The sequence below is a fragment of the Nanorana parkeri genome, unplaced genomic scaffold, assembly GCF_000935625.1.
Source record: "Nanorana parkeri isolate BGI_ZX_2015 unplaced genomic scaffold, ASM93562v1 scaffold769, whole genome shotgun sequence".
Taxonomy (NCBI): domain Eukaryota; kingdom Metazoa; phylum Chordata; class Amphibia; order Anura; family Dicroglossidae; genus Nanorana; species Nanorana parkeri.
The window spans coordinates 594,920-615,843 of NW_017307037.1; the positions used below are offsets into that span (position 1 = coordinate 594,920).

Here is a 20,924-nt window from a genome sequence, read left to right on the forward strand (position 1 = left end):
TTTTTGCTTAAAGGAGAACTGTGGGGTCAGGGCTTTCCCCCATAGTTCTCCTTAGGGTAACGGGAGGACACAAACTAGCGTCCTCCCGTTACCCTAAGCTCAGTATACCGCGAGCTACAGCTCACGGTATACTGAGACGCCGCAGCCGGAGCGGATCCCGACATCGATGTCGAGATCCGCCCAGCTGCGTGAGTGACAGCTGGCTCTGCCTATCTAGAGGCAGAGCCAGCTGTACCTGCCCCCTCCCCTGTACGTTCCGCCAGTCAGCGCTGGCGGATCGGAGCGGGGAGGGGGGGATCCAGCTCCTCCACTGTCACGGCAGAGAGCCGTGACGGGATCGAGAGGTGAGCGAACACCGGTATGTGTTCGCTCACCTCCCCATCTACTGAGCCGACCTGTGAAAAGCACTCACCTCATAGTTCTCCTTTAACACTGCTAAGTTACTAATACCCTGATACTGGAGGACAACTCGAATACCCTCCAACTGCTTTATAAAATTAGACTTCTGGAAGAATCGTATTCTAGTCGGGATGAGTATACCTCTTTCTATAAAATCCGGGCAAGCTGGTTGCACTTTAAAGGGCTTCTAAACCCTCGGTTTTTTTTTTGCATATAAAAGTGTTTTTTTTTAAAAACAAAAACCGATTTAACAGCGGTTTAAACTTGCCGCGTCTTCGCTGCACGCTCCCTTCCGAAAATCCAAAACTGCTCGGGCAGCCGCAATGCATCTTGGGTCGGGCGCATGCACAGTTCGGATTTTCGGCCGGGAGACACGATAAGACGCAAGGTAAATCTATGGACGGCGTGCACCCGCATGCAGACACCGTGGGACAGGAAATGCCGGCAAGCTCAGAGGAGTCAGCGTTGGATCGGAGAGCCGCCGCACCGCTGGAGGGACAGATGAAAACATCAGGAAAGAAGAAGAAGATCGGATTAAGAGGCATCATTTAAGGTAAGTGCTAACATTAACAATGGGGGGGGGGGATTTTTAACTTTAATGTCACTTTATGGCCTAAGATTCATACTGTGTTAACTTATCGATTCAATGAATTTTCATTTACTTTTAAATTGTCTCATAATATGCAATACATCTTATAGCTCTCACATATTTAATGGGTAACATCCATGGACTTTATGATTTGAATAAGCTTGAATATCATAACCAGAGTTTGTCATTCCCCTGTCCAATTGTCTTCCTTCCCTTTTGTTCCAATCCTTAATATTTTTCTTATATTATTGGACATGAGTGTTCTTATGTCATACATGCCTTTCTCAATAATTGTTCAATAGTCTTTGAATATCTTTATGTGAGTTATGTTCTGTTTATTCATTATTACTCATGTTACCACCAAATAAAGCACCCCTCGACATTTTAGTCTCCGCAGTCATTGTTTTAAAATGCTTGTTGAAAATGCTTTTCCAGCCAAAAACCTTTTTGATCGAGCCTTTCTCAAAAAATGTTTGCTACATAGTAAGCCTTAAAATAATTATAAGGGCTTGGGGAACCCCTGTTAAAATGATTGTATCCACAGGTAATGGCACAGCAGTGTAATCAGTAAGTTATAAATATAATAATTAGGATTAGGAATGTGGCGTACACAGGACACTGAGTCTGGATCCCCCTTACATCGGTGGTCAGTAGAGAAGAACCCCTTACATTGGTGCTCAGTGGAGAAGAACCCCATGCAGTGTTGGTCAGTGGAGAAGAAAGCCTCACATTGGTGGACAGTAGAGAAGGGCCCCCTTACATTAATGGTCAGTGAAGAAGAACCCCTTACTTTGTTGGTCAGTGGAGAAGGGCCTTCTACATTGGTGGTCAGTTGAGAAGTACCCCCTTATATTGGTGGTCAATGGAGAAGAATCCCTTACTTTGTTGGTCAGCAGGGAAGGGCCTTCTACATTGGTGGTGAATGGAGAAATGCCACATTACTTAAGCGGTGAACGTGGTGCACCATTACATTAATGATCACTGTAGAAATACGTCTAACACTGGCCGTAGAAAGGTATCCCATTTTATAAGTAGTCAGTGTAGAAAAGTTTTGCTTCCTAAGGTGGTGGTGATGGGGGTTCTTGGTGACATTGACATCAGTGCCAAAAGTACAGTTCCTGTCATTTTTTTCTTTGTTGATTATTGCATATCCAGGCCTAATGGCAAGTTCTTCAACTGGGTGGAACCTAGTGGGACCAGCCCCTCCCTGTGCTATGTTCCACCCCTGCCATTCAATTGTCAAATGCTGGAGTCACCACTGAAATACTGACATTTGATGGTTACATAACTGGGATCGAGTGGATAGTGCCAGAAGCAGCTTTAATCCCAGCCTATGAACTTCTCTCTCCTCCTGCTCTTCAGTTTTGCGGTGTTAGTGCCAGAAGCAGCTTTAATCCCACCCTTTGAACTTCTCTCTCCTCCTGCTCTTCAGTTCTGCAGAGTGCATACCATTAAACTAATTTCAGCTTCCAATTGCATTTGCGGTGTCTCCATGTAATCATAGATTTCAGGTATTTTACACTAAAGGATGTTTTATATAACCATTTGGAGCTCATTTTTAATATTACTTTTTTTTTTACATTTTCAGAAACATCACTGATTCCTCTCTTCAAAAGTTGAGGACCAATTCTGTTCAATGTTAAGGAGAAGGACCGTGCCATGGATGTGAAAGAGAGGAAACCGTACCGATCCCTAACCAGGAGGCGCGATACTGAACGCCGATACACGAGTTCCTCGGCAGAAAGTGAAGAGAACAAGATACCCCAAAAATCTTACAGCTCCAGCGAGACTTTAAAAGCCTACGACCAAGACTCTAGACTGTGCTACAGCAATCGAGTGAAAGACATGGTCCACCCAGAAGTCGATGAGTTCTGCCGATCTGGTAAGTGCCGACAACTGAGCTTCCTACAGCGTATGTAGCTAAAACATCTTTTTTAGTTTTGGATAGAGTTGGGAATGGTTAAGATCCCCTTTAAGGGTTTTTTTTATGTTTGTGTTGCATCTGGAAGATTTTCTGACACCAAGATTTCCTCAGGAACAGCCATAAAAAAGGGAAATCTCTAAAAGCAAGGGCTATTCTCCTCATTGGCAGTGGTCATGAGAACATACAGCTTTGGCTCAAAAACCTTGGCTTTCCCATCACTTTCTGCACTGGAGACAATGGTCAACAGGACCAATAGAGAAGATGAATCTCCAAACAGCAATAAAAACATTAAACGGTTTCTATGGTCAAAAACTTAAAATAAGTATTTCTATATTGATTTTCTATCAGTTCTATCCTAATAACCAGATCCATCTAGAAGTTTATAATCTTACTTACTGAAGATGCCCATTGGATGGACTTCCTCAATGCACTGACACCATTTCACTCAGCCCGGTGAATATGCAATTCCTTGTGTCACCACTGTTAGGGGCGTCCCGAGGAGCGTAGAAGGGGTGACACCCAGCCGTGACGTCATCGCGCGCGGTCATCTTATTGACGCCTTCCGGTGGCCATCTTGGTTATGGACGCCAGCAGAGAGAGGAGGAGACGTTCAACTGGATGAGGTATGCCACCGGGTCCCCTCCTCTCTCCTGACACTGTTGGGCACTCGGTCCATGACCGAGTGCCGAACTTTTTATAGGGGGTGACACCAAAATGACTGCCAGTCATTTTGGTGTCACCCCTCTAATGGTGGCACCCGGGTGCGAGACGCACCACCGCACCCCCCTTGCGACACCACTGACCACTGTCACAGAGCCTGCCTTCTGAACTACAACTCAACGTCTGAACAATGTAACATCATCATTGCTTGCTGGAAGCTGCAGTACATAGTAGACATGTAAGCTGCAGAGAAATTCGGTTCGGTCCGGATATTTTGTTTTTTGGGGACTCAGGATTCAGATGCGGAATTCAATTTTGTTCAGATTCGGATGAAATCCAAATTTAGTTAGTTTTGGATGAGTTTGCAAATATTCATTGCGAATACCACAGAAGACCATATACAGATATTAACCCCTTCATGACTGAAGTGTACGTCGTCAGTCACGAAGGGGTTAATACTAAAGCTGAGGCTCCCAGACCCGAATGGCATTTGAGAGCTCCCGAATGCAATTCCGAAATTCGGATCCCGAATGTAATGCGGGTCTAGGAGCCTCAGTTTTAGTATTATATGTATATACTGTATATGGCTTCCATGTTGCCGTAACGAAAATTTGAGTTCAGACTCATTCAGATGCATTAAACCGAAAAACATCTGATTGGCCATAAAAGTCACATGTCCCATTCAGTTTTGTTTTTGAACGAAATTCAGATTCAGACAAATTCGAATGAATTTGGATTCAGAAATTCGGATGTGTCCAATTGTTTGAATTTCGGAAAATTTGTCCGAATTTTGATTCGGAACGAAACGAATCGCACATGTCTAGTACATAGCCTTAACCGCCATCCACACTTGTCTGTTGGGGGAACATGCACAAAAATGATCCTTAATGGCACAACAAACATGCCTGCCAATGCACGAGCATTGTAGCTCACCAAAACACAAAAGCATAATGCGTTTTAGGCACATTTAAAAAAAAAAGGTGCATGCACTTCTTTCCTTGGTTCAGTTTTCATGTGTTGAGCAGCCCATTCATTTTAATGAGACGTACCCTCTGCATGTAAAAAGTGCATACATGTGTGCAAGCTATCGCACATGCACAGGTGTGAACCAGGGCTTAGTGAGCCCTCATCTTGAATATGCAGATTTGAAAACAAATTTACAAAAAGAATGTAATAAAACTGGAGAGAGTGCAGACAAGGACAGCAACATTTATATGAGGTTAGCTGAGCTGAATAGAGGCAATTAGGGGAGATATAATTATCTGCTATTGTCTCTAAAAGTTTCTAAGCCACTGATCTACAAAAAAAGGATGCAGCAGAGCTCAGAGCTCCCAATGAAAGCTCATGTGATTAACTCTGCCAACCTTATACATAGTCTATTGCTTTCAGTCCAAGTACAGGCACCCGAACCGCATGGATGTGCAGGTTTGGAAATGACCACGTGTAATTGTGTGCAGCCGCATCCAGATGGAAAAACAGGCCGCTGCATGCATTTATATGCAGCACCTGTCCCTTCCGGGATCGGGTCATTTTATGGGCGGGCATGCTGTATAGACATGGACGCCCATCTGAATGAGCCCTTAAAGTGCAGTCATAAAGCTGAACCCCAGGCAGATATAAAAGACACAAATGAATGCAGCTCTGTATTTATTAATACAGCATTAAACTTATATTAAATTCAATTAGTGAAAAGTTCTTGATGAAATGTATTTGTACTCGGCTCTGGAAATAATTATATCGGTGGATCCCTTTAAACCTATGGGCAGCACAGTGACCTGCAGCATTGTGGGTCTCCGGTTCGAATCCCAGTCAGGACGTTATCTGCAAGGAGTTTGCATGTTCTCGTTGTGCTTGCATAGGTTTCCTCCCACACTCAAAAGACATACTGGTGGGTCGATTGGCTCCTGTCTAAATTGGCCAAGTATGCATGTGAGATAGAGACCTTAGATTGTAAGCTCCTTGAGGGCAGGGACTGATGTGAATGTGCAGTATGTACAGCACCACATAAATTGTGAGTGCCATATAAATACCTGTAATAATAACTCTGAGTTATTTCAGCAGAGGGAGGCCAATTTCAATTAACACAATGCTACGTGCTATCTATAGAGGACATGTTTAAAAGCGGTCATAAAAATAAATATTATTTGTTCATCATTCCCAATAAATCTCTCACCTCCTTTACTACCAGTTTATTGTACTCGGGAGTCATCACAAGTTATGTAACTTATAAGCAATCTTACCAATATATTGATCATGTCACTTGAGAATTAAAAATATTAAAATATCATTGATTCTGACCTCCGGCCTTCCCTTCAGTCTTATATCTGACCTCCGGCCTCCCCTTCAGTCTTCTATCTGACCTCCGTCCTCCCCTTCAGTCTTCTATCTGACCTCCTTCCCCTTCAGTCTTATATCTGACCTCCTTCCCCTTCAGTCATATATCTGACCTCCGGCCTTCCCTTCAGTCTTATATCTGACCTCCGGCCTTCCCTTCAGTCTTATATCTGACCTCCTTCCCCTTCGGTCTTGCACAGTTGAACCGGCTCCTCTCCTGGACTGAAATGGCTTCCTCTGATTTCACTGCCCGCTGTGAGCTTCTCACAATGTGCATTAGAAGCTGCAGCAAGTCAGAGAGAGCCTACCTCATTTCCTGGCATCTAGCATTTTCCTTCCCAGCCTGACTGTCCCTGACCTGTCCCTTTCAATCATTGGATTTCCATTCTTTCAATTTTATAGACTCAGCATCACACGTTGGTGTTACCTAGAATTGTCTGCATGCCAATGCAGTCTACCTAGGAGCACCCACTGCTTCAGAGTAGTGTTCACCCATCAAGGCATTTTGATATTTGCATAACTCCTCCCAAGAGCCAACCTACTGCTTGCATTAGGGCTGAGGGCTCTTGAGAGGAATACTGAATAGGGTTATCACCTGTCTGGGACTGACCCAGGCAGTCTGGGTTTAGAAGGCTGTGTCCGGGTTACATAGCAGCTGACACCCGGACACAACATGTCAGGCAGACAGGGGCATCCAAAATTAAGGTAGGGGCTACTGGCCCCCCACTGAAAAATAGACTTGGCTGTGATATTTACATATGAATGGGTGGCTCAATTTACATATGAATAAGCAACAACGTATTCATATGTAAATAACATGGTTAATTGATATGCAAATTTGCCACCTTCACCCCACCTGAGAGGCCGCATAGCCCACCTGAGAGTTTGCACAGACTACCTGAGAGCCCACAGAGTCTCCTTGAGAGTGCGCACAGGGCACTTGAGACCCTGGAGACATCAGGCTGCCACCCAGGAGCAACACAGAGTATGTAGCTTCATATAACTTTGTATTGCTGTATAATGTATTGCTGGGACTTGTAGTCTTCTATAGCTGGTCTCTCTCCTCTATATTCTCCCCAAAAAAAGAACAAAAAATGCTGCATGTGGTGTTTTCAGGAAGCTATGTACAGAACCTTCCAGCCCCTTCTACCAACAAGATTTGAGGACAGAAAGGTTAACTGTATTAGCATGTTGATGGGTGGGGCAGGGAAGGTAACATATAAGAAGGTTAAACTTCAGCTTTAAATCTAGTATAACTCAGCTTTTCATAGAAGATGGTACTGATGAGGATAAAGGACCAATGATCAGCAATCAAAGTGTATCCATAGTCAATCATTTTTGTTTTGGTAGAGTAAGAAATGGTTTAAAACCTTGTCAGGTTTGTTATGCAACTCTTTACCATTTTGGGAGACTTCCCTTCATTTCCTGCTTGCAGATACAACAGGAAGTGAGAGAAAAATCTCTCTTAGATGGTTGTACCCCAAACAGGTAACCACATCAAAGGATGTTTCTCACTTCCTGCTGATAGGGTACATGTTTATATAACTAAGGCCCAAATGCCTCACCTTTCCCCTGTCCTTGCCTCCTGATCTAAAGTACACAGTATTAGGACCTGTGCCAATGGGTATTTGTTTGCTTCATGTGGGTTCTGCATTCCCATACAAGTCTAAGGGAATGTAAAATTAGCATGAAGCAGGTCAGTTGCAGGTCCGGAGGAAGTCAACTGCAGGTCAAATGCACCTGTCAATGAATTCTGAATGATATGGGAAGCGTCTCAAACTGATGCCATCAGCACAGGCCTTAAGGCCTTGTTCACACCAAATAGAGAGCAGATCCGGTTAGGTTTCTGCACACGCACGCTAGTCTTTTAGATGCGTTTTTGATGCATTTTTGACGTGGCAAAAAAACTTTTTTTTTTACGTTTAAAATGGGCTTTCAGTGCGTTCCAGGCATTTGCATGCATTTCTGATGCGTTTTTGATGCGTCTGCAGATCCAGAACAGATCCAGAACAGATCCAGAACAGGTAAAATAGGGCCTGCTGCAGTTTTTTCACCTGCTCTGGACCTGCTCTGGAACTGCACGCTGCGATGTGAACTGGAGCAAAAAAATACCATTGGAAATGTATGGGTTATACAATTATGGGTATGCCGCTGGGGAAGTCAGAAATGGAGAAGGATTTGGGGGTCATTGTAGACCACAAACTGAAAGGTAGTTTGCAGTGCCAGGCTGCTGTAAACAAAGCTAGCAGGGTCTTGTCCTGTATTAAAAAGGGGATGTATTGCAGGGACAAGTCTATAATTTTGCCACTTTATAGATCATTGGTTCGACCTCATCTGGAGTACGCGGTCCAGTTCTGGTCACCAGTACTAAGAAAAGATGTCCTTGAGTTGGAAAAAGTCCAGCGGAGGGCAACCAAACTAATTAGGGGTATGGAGGACCAGAGCTACGAGACAAGGCTACTAAATTTAAACATGTTCACATTAGAGGTGAGGAGATTAAGGGGGGGATATGATCTCCATGTACAAAATGTTCAATGGTGGTAGCAACATTAGCGATAAACTGTTTAAAATTAACTCCGTTACAAAAACTAGAGGCCATCACATAAAATTGGTGGAAAAAAAATTCCAGCACAAGGGGCGAAGGGGGTTCTTCACAGTAAGATCAGTTAGGGTCTGGAACTCACTGCCACAGGCGGTGATTTCAGCAAATAATGTGGAATTGTTCAAGAAACTTTTGGACGATTTCTTAAGGGACCGTAATATACAGGGGTACAGGTAATATACAGGGGTACAGGTACTCCTAGAATGAGATCCTAATAGGTTGGACTTGATGGACTAATGTCTTTATTCAACCTCAAATACTATGTACCTATGTAATACATTGGACGCAGTTTTGATCCAGTCTGCACCTGCTCTGCGCTTGGTGTGAACAAGGCCTAACCCAGATCTCAGATCAGCATTCACCGAGTATGGTTGCCAGATGACCTTCCTCTGTTCTGGGAGCCAGTCAGGGTCACAAGATTATGAAAGAAGCATCTCAAACTGATGTCAAACTGATGCCATGGGCACAAGCCCAAATTCTCGTTGAGACAGGCCACAATACAGACCTCAGATCACCATTCATTGAGTCTGGTGGCCACGTGATGTTCCTATCTTCTGGGAGCCAGTCAGGGTCACCAGCCATCCATAAAATTATGAACAGGGACATTGGGCCAGAAAGACAACGTTCTAAAGAGGCAAGTGCTTGTATTTGGCTTTTATTTGCGTCTGAAGAAGCATCTCAATCTGATGTCAAACTGATGCCATTGACACAAGTGCACATTCTGCTGACACAGGCCCCAACACCGACCTCAGAGCACCATTCACCAAGCCTGGTGGTCAGATGACCTTCTTCTCTTCCAGGAGTCAGCCTGGACACCAACCATTGCGAAAATTATGGTAGAAGCATCTCAAACTGATGCCAAACTGATGACATTAACACAAGCCCAAATCTCGTTGACACAGGCCCCAGTACAGACCTCAGATCACCATTCAATTAGTCTGGTGGCCACGTGATCTTCCTATCTTCTGGGAGCCAGTCAGGGTCACTAGCCATTCAGAAAATTATGGAAGAAGCATCTCAAACTGATGTCAAGCTGATGCCATGAACACAAGTCCAAATCTCGTTGACACAGGCCCTAATACAGCTTCAGATCACCATTCAATGAGTCTGGTGGCCACGTGATCTTTCTATCTTCTGGGAACCAGTCAGGGTCACTAGCCATTCAGAAAATTATGAACAGGTACATTGGGCCAGAAAAAATTAATGTTCTATAGAGGCAAGTCCTTGTATTTAGGTGTGTTTGAAGAAGCATCTAAACTGATGTCCGTCAAACTGATGACATGGACACAAGCGCACATTCTGTTGACACAGGACCCAACACAGACCTCAGATCACCATTCACCACGCCTGGTGGCCAGATGACCTTCCTCTCTTCTAGGAGTCACCCCGGGTCACCGGCCATTTAGAAATTTATGGACAGGCACATCAGGTCACGCAGGTTTAATTTTCAGCAGAGAAAAGTGCTTGCATTTGCAGAGGTAAATCTGGAGTTTCGCCGTAATGCTGCCATCATGCTTTAGCATCCTCCTTTATATTATGTGCAGTCATTGAACCACCTTCATCTAAAATACCTTATTGAGCCTGAAAAGGCTGAGCAGGCAGCAAAATATACCTCACTTCTTCTGGGACCGCTACAACGGCACACATCTCTTAACGTAATTGCAAACGTCTAATTTAGCAGTAAATGGCTAATGAATTGAATTTTCTCCAACCTTATTAAGCTCAGTTATTGATAAAACAGATGGTATTGTGTAAACAGCAGCTCTAGCTGGAGGTAAGAAAGTGGAGAAACATTGAACTGATACCTTCTTAGCCCTCGTCAGACTGCCATTACCAATGAGTAGAGTTAAATAATGCTGCCCAAAACAAGCTAACAAGCTTGTAGCAGGACAGCTGCCAGAAGAAATGAGGTCTACAGACTCATACATACAAGGTTGTTGCAGTTGTAGGACCCTCTTTTATGGGTTTGCAAAGCATGGTGCAAGAAAAAGGGGAAAAAATACCCGGAGCAGCCAATCAAGTTTTTTCTTTTAAGTTAAAAAAGGGAATGGTTGTGATTGGTTACTTGAACTTCAGAAGTGTCACATGCAGTAGACATTGACCTCCCTGAGCAATGGAGATTTAAATCCCATCTCTGGGTAAACCAAAAAATGTACCATTGTAGTGGGGCTATTCCGGCACTGCTGTGGATTAGAGCTCATTGATGCCTAGGGAGTAAAGCACTTTTACTTGCCTGATGCCCACTCCCTGGTGGTCAGTGCTCACCTCTTTCCACTCTCATCAGATTTTGGACTGTCTTTTGGTGTCCTCGCGTCTAATGCAAGACTATGGAACCTGCATCTGATATATTCCAATGTCCTCCCATGACCCAAAGCTCAGTATATAGCGAGCTATTGTCCACTATATACCGAGATCGCTGCAGCCGGGAAGGATCCCGACAATGCTGTGGAGATCCACCCAGCTGCGTGAGTGACAGCTGGCTCTGCCTATCTAGAGGTAGAGCCAGCTGTGCCTGCCACCTCCACGTCCGTTTCTCCAGTCAGCGCTGGAGGATCAGAGCGGGGAGGGGGGGAATCCCTGCGGGGAGCGGTGACTGACAGTGAGCCGACGGTATGTGTTCGCTCACTTCCTGATCTATACAGCCGACCTGTGACAGCTTAATTGTCACAGGTCGGGTCAAACTATGAGGTTGAGTGAAAATCACTCACCTCATAGTTCTCCTGTAACACAGTTAGGGATGGGTCTGGCAGTAAACAAAAAGAGCAATCCAGCAAGGGTTCAAGGCAGGTGGCAGACATAGGAACTGCAGAGTCGAGAAGATTAAGACTGTTCGATGTCAGAGGCAGAATAAGAGCAGGAATTATGAAAATAACTGAAGGACCAAGAGGAGTTGTTGTATTCAGGTACTGACCCAATGCACTGATCCAAATTTGTATTTGGAGTCTGAGGACTTCTTTTTGGAGCCACAAGAGGGGGCCAGCAAAAAAATTACAGAAGAATTACTTTTTAGTCAGTCCTCCCCAGAGTGATATTTTAGTGGAGATGGACAATGGTGGGATCAGTCCCTGGCTTCTAATATGTCTTGGATAAGATACCATAGTGATCATTCCAAACTATTTTCATTTTCATCCAGCAGTTTTGGATGTTCCTGTCCAACTTTTGTGTGTTCAAGCTCCTCCTGTCTTTAAAATTCATGAGTCATGAAGATTTTAACAGAAATTAACGAATTACTCACAAAAAAGGATGTGTGGCTTACACATCAAACCCATAAATCTTAACTTGTAATCGAGCCTTTAAAACGTTTTTACGTCATGTTTCAGCTCATGAGTTGCAATGCTGCCTTTATTATTTCATATAGTTTAAAGTGAGGGTATTGAGACGAGATTACCTTAATACCCTCACAAGGGGCATAGAGGCAATAGTACTGGGGTACCATTCTATGCTTCTTCTGCAAAATATATTTTACAGAAATATACACTCTCTTTATATAGGAAGTCCCCAAACCTTCTACTTAGTACCTAATTTTACTATTATTATTTTTACTAATAGAAACATTCAGCAGAGAGCGTGAGATCCCCCCTCATGTCCACAGCAGATTTATAGACCTGGCATGGATCTCCCCAATTTAATTGTCTAGTGTATATTTTTGAGCGGAATAACTCTTTAAATATACTCATAACACAATATATGGGGTTAATGTAATTTATATTTTCATTAGTGGTAGAGTTGCTTGTTGAGTCTATATCTTTTAGGTAGGGATGCACCGATATATCGGCCGTCGAAACATATCGGCCGAAAATGGCACTTTTGGCAAAATGCCAGAAAGTGCCATTCTTTGGCCGACATAGCGTTGCATCCGTTCTTTTCCTCCCCTCTGGGTGCTGCTCTGTGTCCCAGCGGGGAGGAGAGAAACTGTCGCAGGCGGCCGAGCACTGCGGGAGGAGAGCGCTGTGAGCGACCGGCGTCTCTCCTCCCCACACCGCTAAGCCTGCAGTCGCAGAACGGGAGAGCCGTGTGTTGGTGGAGATACAATGCTGTCACAGGAGGCTGAGCTCTCCTCCCCGCACCGCTCGCTCAGCTTCCTGTGACACCGTGTCAGAATGGAGAGCGGGTACAAGCAGTCGGTGATCAGTGATCGCTGAGTGTTTGTAGATAATTGAGGACAGAGTATGGTTACTATATCCTCAATTATGAATGAATGGGAAGTGATCTACATCACCTCTACATCACTTCCTGTTCATTCATGATTGTGGTTATAGTAAACATACTCTGTCCCCATGTTATGAATGAACAGGAACACTCAGTATAGAGGTGTCCTGTTTATTGATAACACGGGATACAGAAAAAGAGTCCTCAATCTCTTTTTCTATTTAAAAAGAGAAATATTAGCAGTCTGTTTAGACCCCTAATATTTCCCCAAAGCCCCTAAAAGTAAAGTAAAAAATAAACATATTTAATAAAAATAAATAAATACAAATAAAATATAAACACATTTAAAAGTTTATAAAAAATAAATAAAAATAAAATATTTTTAAAACATTTGAAAAAGTTATAATAAAAAACATTTTTGTTTTGGCACTGTTATTTGTTTTTTCATTTCGGTTTAGACATTTTCGTTTTGGTGCACCTCTACTTTTAGGGACTTCTGTAGGCACAGTTTTAGGAGGACTGACCCTGAAGAATTTCTTTAGAGTACTGTTAAAGGGAATATAAACTTAATTTGCATGCTTTATTTATTTATTATGGTTAGTAATACAAAAAACATTAAAAATATATTTTTTATGCTGTAATTATAAAATATTACATAAAAAATATTGAATATTTACTGCAACGTTGGCAAGCTACATTTAAAAGCAGATACTATATTGAGGCTCAGATAGCAACTGCTGTGATTACAAAAAAAAACAAACCCTGAATGACTCAAATAAGCAGTTCTTATTCAGCTTACACAACAGGTGTACAGGCAGTGTTGGGTTTTTCTATTAGGAAGCCAGCATGCTTTGCAACCTGAGTGTCATGGATCCGCCTTGTAATATATGATATATTGTAAAATGAAGATTTTGTGAAAACAATGAAAATGCAACTGAACCACTCCTTTCCCCTCCCCCCACCACAAACAAATCCCCCGATTGTGAAGTTTCTCATTTATTCAGGTCATGGTATATCTGCAAAAAATAAAATCAAAGAAATTGGACTTGCATTTTTCTTGAATTTGTTCTGTTGGTCATCTGACCAGCTTTCTTAATTCAGAATGGAGAAACTGAGAGAGCTAGTCAGATGACCAGCGAAAAATACAAGTTGCTTCCATTTAATTTTTACAGAAATACCCCCAACTCCTGTGCTTCAATCGTACTGGATAAGGGTCCGCTATTGGGGATTGACCTGGGTGACTGCACTGAGGTGTACCTCTTGCAAGTGAACTCTTTGTCGAGGTGACAATATAAACCAGTGGCATAACAATCGCCATAGTGACCCAGGCGGCCGCTATTGGGCCCAGGGCACGGGGGGGGGCCCGGCCAGGACATCCCACTGATGCCGTGTGGGCCGTCTGGGTCGCTATGGCATTGCAGGCTGCTGGCTGTCATTGGCGGGTGTGAGGAGAAACATGTCGCTGTTAGATCACCGACAACCCGTGTGATCTGTGCAGCGTCACGTTCCTTCTCACACCCGCTGCTGCGTCAGTGACAGCCAGCAGCTGTAGAGAGTCTATGGTGGGCTCTGCAGGGTCATCCTCAGGTGGGCTGTTTGGGATCTCAGGTGGGCTCTGCAAGGGGTATAACTAGAAATCACAGGGCCCCATACACAATTTTGCTATGGGGCCCTATGATTTCTAGTTACGCCCCTGATATAAACATTCCCTTTTGATACATTTGATTAATATAGCAAGAGCGTGTGTGCCCCTCTGTTGGAAGCAGACCTCTCCTCCTTCCCTCACTCTTTGGTTTTGTAAGATCCAAGAGCTCTGTACTATGAAAAATCTAACGGCAACTCTCTATCATAAGGAGGAGGCCTTTAGGAAAACTTGGTTCTATTGGATGCAGTTTACCCTCTCTTCTGACTATAAATCCATTGTTGGGTCAGGATAGGGAGGCTCCCTACTCAGGGGTGTTGGTTGGGGTCCAGTAGAGTTTTTTTTTTTTGCTTTTGTTTTCTATGTTTACTTTCTTATCTTTTTCTATTCTTTTTTTTATTATTATTATTATGCTTTAGGTCTGTTGTAGGGCTTTCCATTTTATCTTTTCTTTTTGAATTTATATTTTAAACAAAAACTTTGTCATGGAAATGTGGGGTATGTGATCTGTTTGAGCTTGTTGTGTTCGGGGGCGAACTTGAGTGGCATTTTAAAGGTCGATCCACATTGACTGTATTGTAATATGCCCTTAGTGATTTTCTGTTTTTGTTATCTATGGTATTTTTGTTGTGGAGTTTATAAATAAAGAATTTTTAAAAAAAACTAAATTAAATCTAACAACCCTAAAAACTTGCCTGAATTTGAGGCCTTGTGACTCATCGGGTCCCATATGTTCTGTCTTCTGGGAAGGACCCACTTCGGGCACCATCTATTGGCTGACCAGCGGTGGGGTTCTCTCGGGCTCCAGAAAACTGAGGCAGCGTGATGATTTTAGAAGGAAGGGTGGCAACAAGGGTGGTCAACCCAATACTGGATCACAGGTTTTTACTCCTTGAAGAGGCGCTGTGGAGGGCCACATGACGGTGGACTCAAGTTTTTATTAAAAGGTGTAAAGGTGCCCATACACCTTGCGATTATCGTACAATATTCACGGGAAATCCCGTGATCGTACGATAATCGCATGGTGTATGGAAGGCGTGCGACCTCTGCTACTGTAAGGTCGCACGACTTTTGTCTTACAAGCATGTTCGAAAACCCGCCGAGAATCATACGATTGTATACGCGGGTATGTGGCGTGCTCGTAAGACAAATGCCAAACGGGCCGGTGTGCGCAAGCGCACACTGCCCGTTCAGCATTGCAGTCATCGGAAACCAGCCCCTTGGGGGGGGGCGGGCTTCGGATGATCGCAAGTACGATCTGTCTGTCCAAGATGGGCAGATTGTACGTTTTTTTAATTACCTTACAACCATCGCAAGACATAAGTCTTGCGATGGTTGTAAGGCCTATGGCCAGCTTTAGAGAGGTTTTCTTTGTGATTGGTTTGGAGGGGGCTGGGGGGACAACATCTCTACATAGGTTTTAAAAAGAGATGCAAAGCATTCCTTTATAAACTGGAAAATGTTCAAGAAAAATGTTTTTGAAATTGACAAAAAAAAAATTCCTTTTCAATTTAAACCGAAATGGAAAAATGTGCATCATGTGAGAGAGTAATAACATTCCCAACGATGTATCCAAAAGTATATTCACCTGCGTGAAAATGAGGTATTTTCTTATTCTAGGACTTTTAGCCTTTATTGCTCTAATGTTAACATTTTTGGCAAATGGTGGTACGAAAACAGCTGTTTTCTTTCCATTGGATTACCAGACAGGAAGACAGCTGTGTGCAGGAAAATATCATTCCTCACTATTCCACCCATATTTTAAATATCTTTCTTCAGTCCCCCAAAACTTTTACAAATACATTCATGAATGTCATTAAAGTGATACTTCGGTCAAAGATTTGTTGTTTTAGACAAAGTGAGTAGGGGGTTAGACCTTCTGTCAGGTTTCAATTGGGTCCTTGTCTCTTTTGGGGAGATCTGTCCTCTCCGTTTGTCATGATGACCATTGTCACTGGGAGAGAAAGTGAAAGGGTAGCCCGCAATTGTACATTTGTTACCAGAACAGAAATGGGCAATGCACAAGAACACACAGCACTCATGACTAAGGTAGATCAGAGGTCCCCCTTTAACTACCAACTCTTACCATCGATTCTACCTCCCCAATCCTATCTATTAATACACTACACGAGACTGGAGTTTAAATGGCTACAGCAGCCTTTTATTACAAAACTGTATAAATAACCATTTTATAAATAACAACAACAATAACCATACAGTAGGAATTGTTTGGTTTCAAGGTCCTTGAAGGCACTATAACTATAACTATGACCAATGTCTGCGGGGACCTTTCTTATACCTGAATTCCCCCAGCCGCCATACACCGCCTCGGGGACGTAAGCCGCAGACCCACATTGGTCCCTATTACCAGGTCATAACGTTTGACCTCACCAACTTAACAGGTCACCCACACGACCGATGAGTCCACCCGTCAAGTCATCCCATCCAGACAAATGCCTTCAAGGATCCCAAACCGCCACAGTGCTGCGAAATGCAACGACCACAAACCCATACAAGGGCGGGCAGGTGAGAAGTCCGTTCCTTCTCCTGGTCACACTGAACTTCTGGAACTCCTCCTTCCTGGGTACTCTCCAAAGCCCCTCCAAGAAGACAACTTTCCTCCAATCCCGTACGTATCCTTCCTCTAACCAGCTTCCAACTTTCCGTTAACCCTTTTCTATCCTAGTTCCCCTTCCTACCCTTACCATGTAGGCCTTTCGCTTATTTCATTTCTTTCCATAGCTCCCGGCCTTTCTATGATAACGGTACCCCAATACAGTAGTACAGTAGGCGTCCATGGACTCTCAGTGCGCCACAATGCACATGCCAAAGTGAGGGAAATCCTCTCTTAACAGGGACACAATGTGAGAGGCACAATGATTGCTCCACGTCATGAAAGTTGTCTTGCTTGCTTCAGGAGAAGAGGAAACTGATTAAGTAAACATTTTATTGTTGGAACCCAATCATGTTCCTGCTGCACCAACTAGAGCATCTGCTAAACAGATGTAGGGACAATGTGAGGACCCTAATTCCAGGGAATACAGAGCTAGAGAGAGGGAACACAGAACTGAGATGAGGAAATGGGGCCTAGGAGAAGGTTAAGCAGTGGAGCTCAAAAGAAGGTAGAGTCAACTAGTTAGGAGCTGCAGGGGTGGCTTTCAGGCATTGCTTAAACTAGGATTGGCTATTCCAAAAAGTTCTGCAGAGCTGGAAAGTTGTCCTGCACACCTCATTTGTTTTGTTAATTTATGGCAGATGAATTGTCATAGCAACCTGGCGGGTAAGGGACCTTTTACACTTAAAAAACAGGTGTTCAGATAAAGGGCGCACATCTGATAGCTTAGAGCCCTCTTGTATTGGTGGCTGTGAAGATCCTCATGGGGCTGGGCTCCCAGGGTACTTCACTAAGAGGCTCTCTGGAGACGGTGAAGTTCCGCCAAGGGTAGGGCATGCCTCCTGATTGTGCTGTACTACTTTAAAGGGACACCACTATCCATCCTCAAGGGTACCATTATAGTCTTTAGATACGGTGTATGTCTCTGATGTCTATTTAATATCCTTGCCTGAGTCTCCATCCTTTCACTTGTCATCCTGCCCATGAAATGTTTCTAGTTCCAGTCCCTATACTCTTGTCTCCCAGTTTGTTTGTCGCTCCTGCCTTCTTCCTAATTCTAGTCCCTGTTACCTGCCTTGCTTGTTATCCCCGACCTATTGGACTCCCTGGATTTGACCACCTGCACGACCCGATCTCTCTAATAAACCCCCCAGTCCTGACCTTGGCTTTGTTAACCACTTCAAGACCAGGTGTTTAGACCCCCTTCCTGGCCAGGCCATTTTTCAGTGTTCAGCGCTGCAGTCCTTTGACTGACGTTTATTCCGTCATGCAACGCTGTACTGAAAGGAATTTTATACCATTTTTGGGGGGCAGATAGGGCTTTATTTTGAGGGTATTTAATCACCACTGGGGTTTTTATTTTTTATTATAATTAGGAAAAATTACAGAAAATTTTGAAAAAAAAAAAGTTCTTTTTTTACATTATAACTTCATCCCAGTTTAACCCTTTGGTTTAAATTCTCTGCTTTAGTTACCTTGGCAATGGCCTTGGATACCCACCTCAACTACTCAAATCCTTAGTTTACCTTCATCAGCAAACAGTTTCATGTCAAGGTCTGATAATCGGATGACTCTGATTCTGATTAAAGAGGAACTTTACCTTTATCTTTAAAATAACAACAAAGGCACCTTTAGGAATGTTTAGAAATGACAATCTTCATCAGATATTTCTAGATTATTGCCGGCATTTCATTCTTTGCATAACTTATTTCTCTTTTCTTCTCCAGTCTTCAGATAGTGGTCATTTTTACTAAGGGATTAATCCATCTCCCTTTACTTCCTGGAACTCTGGCACATGTGCCAATCCCTGCACTCGCTTCCAATTGCCCAAATAATGACATCCAAAATATTAACAACCACTTGCAAAGCCATCCACAACTGTGCCCCCAGCTACATCTCCAACCTATCACCCTAACCATCCTCTCCGCTCCTCCCAAGTCCTCCTGCTCTCTTGCTCCCTTGTCATCTTCTCCCATGCTTGCCTCCATGACATCTCTAGAGTCTCTCCAATCCTTTGGAACTCCCTACCCCAACCTGTCCGGCTATCTCCTACTCTGTCTGTCTTTGAAAGATCCCTAAAGACTTATCTCTTCAGGGAAGCCTATGCCATCTCAACCTAAGCACTAAACTATCACTTTCTCAAATGACTCATCCCCACGCAGCTCCTCCTCATGTATCACTTGTCCCTCCCTTTAGATTGTAAGCTCTCACAGGCAGGGCCCTCCTTACCATCTTGTCTTGATTTGTATTGCAACTGTAATGTCTTCCTTATATTGCAAAGCGCCGTGCAAACTGTCGGCACTATATAAAATCATATAATAATCTTGAAGGCCGTGACACACTGCACGCGAAGCAGTGCAGAGCGAAGCAAAGCTCTCCGGCACGGAGTTTCGCGTGCAGTGTGTGAGCTGAGTGCAGTCAGATGATTGACTGCACCTTCAGCCAATCGGCTCGTCTGTAACAACGTCGCATCCCGTCTCGCGGGTTTATACGCGTGAGCCGATTGGCTGAAGTTGAAATTGTTCATCTCGGCACGCTCAGCTCCGCGAGCTCTCGCCAGCTGAGATGCCCGGAAGAAAATTACAGGACACACTGCTCGCAAAGGCAGCGCGCCACCGCTCCGCGCTGCTTTCGGCTGCAGTGTGTCACGGCCTTAAGAGTGATAAATGACCACACTACTGCCTGGTGTAAATGACAACTCAGGGATGTCCCTCCCTGTGGTCCACAAGGAGACAGACAGTTGTAGGTACTGCAAAGTGTTGCCGCTCTTTTGTGATACTCAACCATATATCTCAGGGGTAGCCAAACTCCGGCCCTCCAGCTGTGGTGGAACTACAAATCCCATGAAGCATTGCAAGATTCTCACAGCCACGACTCCCGGAGAGATATGCATCATGGGATTTGTAGTTTCACCACAGCTGGAGGGCCGGAGTTTGGCTACCCCTGATATATCTCATCAGGGATGTGTGAGGGAAAAGTGTGTCTGTACTACTTTACAAATTGTCTGGCGGATACAACAGCCTCTGTGTACTTCTGTCAGCTGCACATCTAACTGTTCCACTGAGGGGGGGCTTTTAAGACTATTCAGTATTTTCTGTAAATCTCTTATTGACATTCTGAAATTATTCAACTTTAAAAAGCGACATGGCGCACGAGATATGGAAATCAATGTATGTCATGCTGCCTATTGCAAATACATTTGATTTGACTTAATTGTAGCAGTGGTGTCTCTTCATAATTTATGAGCCGCAGCTCTGGCACGGAGATCGCTAACCCCGAGTACAGAGAGATGTGTTTTGACAGAGACAGGGCGCTGTTTTAACTCCTGTCCTGATGGATCGCTTCTTCTGCTGCAGCTGAAGAACTGTAAAGAGAACCTGTTACTTTGTAGCAGAAATGAAATATTTAACGTTGCAAAGGAATAGGGAAGAAGAGGATAAGAAAAACTATGAATGAGTAATGTTAAGAGTTAATTTGAAGATAAAAGTGATATTAAAGTCAAAATATTTTTTGATTTTTTTCAAATGCTAATGAAATCTCTTACAATGGGTGCTGCTCGTTGATGTTTAAAAGTTTTAGCTTCCTGCAGAATCCTGTTTCAGGCCAGGTTTACCACTGGGCGATCCGTGACCGAGCAGCAATTGTGCACGAAACCACGTGAATGGCCGCGTGGTCACGGAATCGAACACCACCGCCGATCGCGCTGGAGGTCCCATTCTTTTCAAATGGTACCCCAGGCAGATCGCGTTGTCTCCCTCAGCGATACTGCCCGTGCAATCGCACACGATTGTGTGTTGTGCATGTCGACAAAAAAGGTACATACTGCACGGATGTAACCCCATTGAAATGAAGCATCCGCACACAATTGCACGGTCCCGTGACGTGCATCCCGTGATCACCCAAGTCAGGGATCCCAACCTGAAAAAAGTCATTTCAGGGAGGTGCCCTTCTCATTTCAGGGAGGTGCCCTCTGCCCCCCCCCCCCCCCCCCCCCCCCCCCCCCGTGGTTTT

The 20,924-nt window shown here is 44.0% G+C and overlaps 1 protein-coding gene across 1 annotated transcript in view; it reads left to right on the forward strand.

Annotated features, from left to right (window-relative positions):
* Positions 1 to 2,647: 2,647 nt before the first annotated feature.
* The window catches only part of LOC108793645 (teneurin-4-like), a 23,145-nt gene continuing 4,868 nt past the window's right edge, over positions 2,648 to 20,924 (forward strand). Inside the window, exon 1 of the mRNA XM_018564649.1 lies at positions 2,648 to 2,870. Within this exon, the coding sequence (XP_018420151.1) occupies positions 2,648 to 2,870 (223 nt within the window). The remainder of the gene's footprint in view (positions 2,871 to 20,924) is intronic.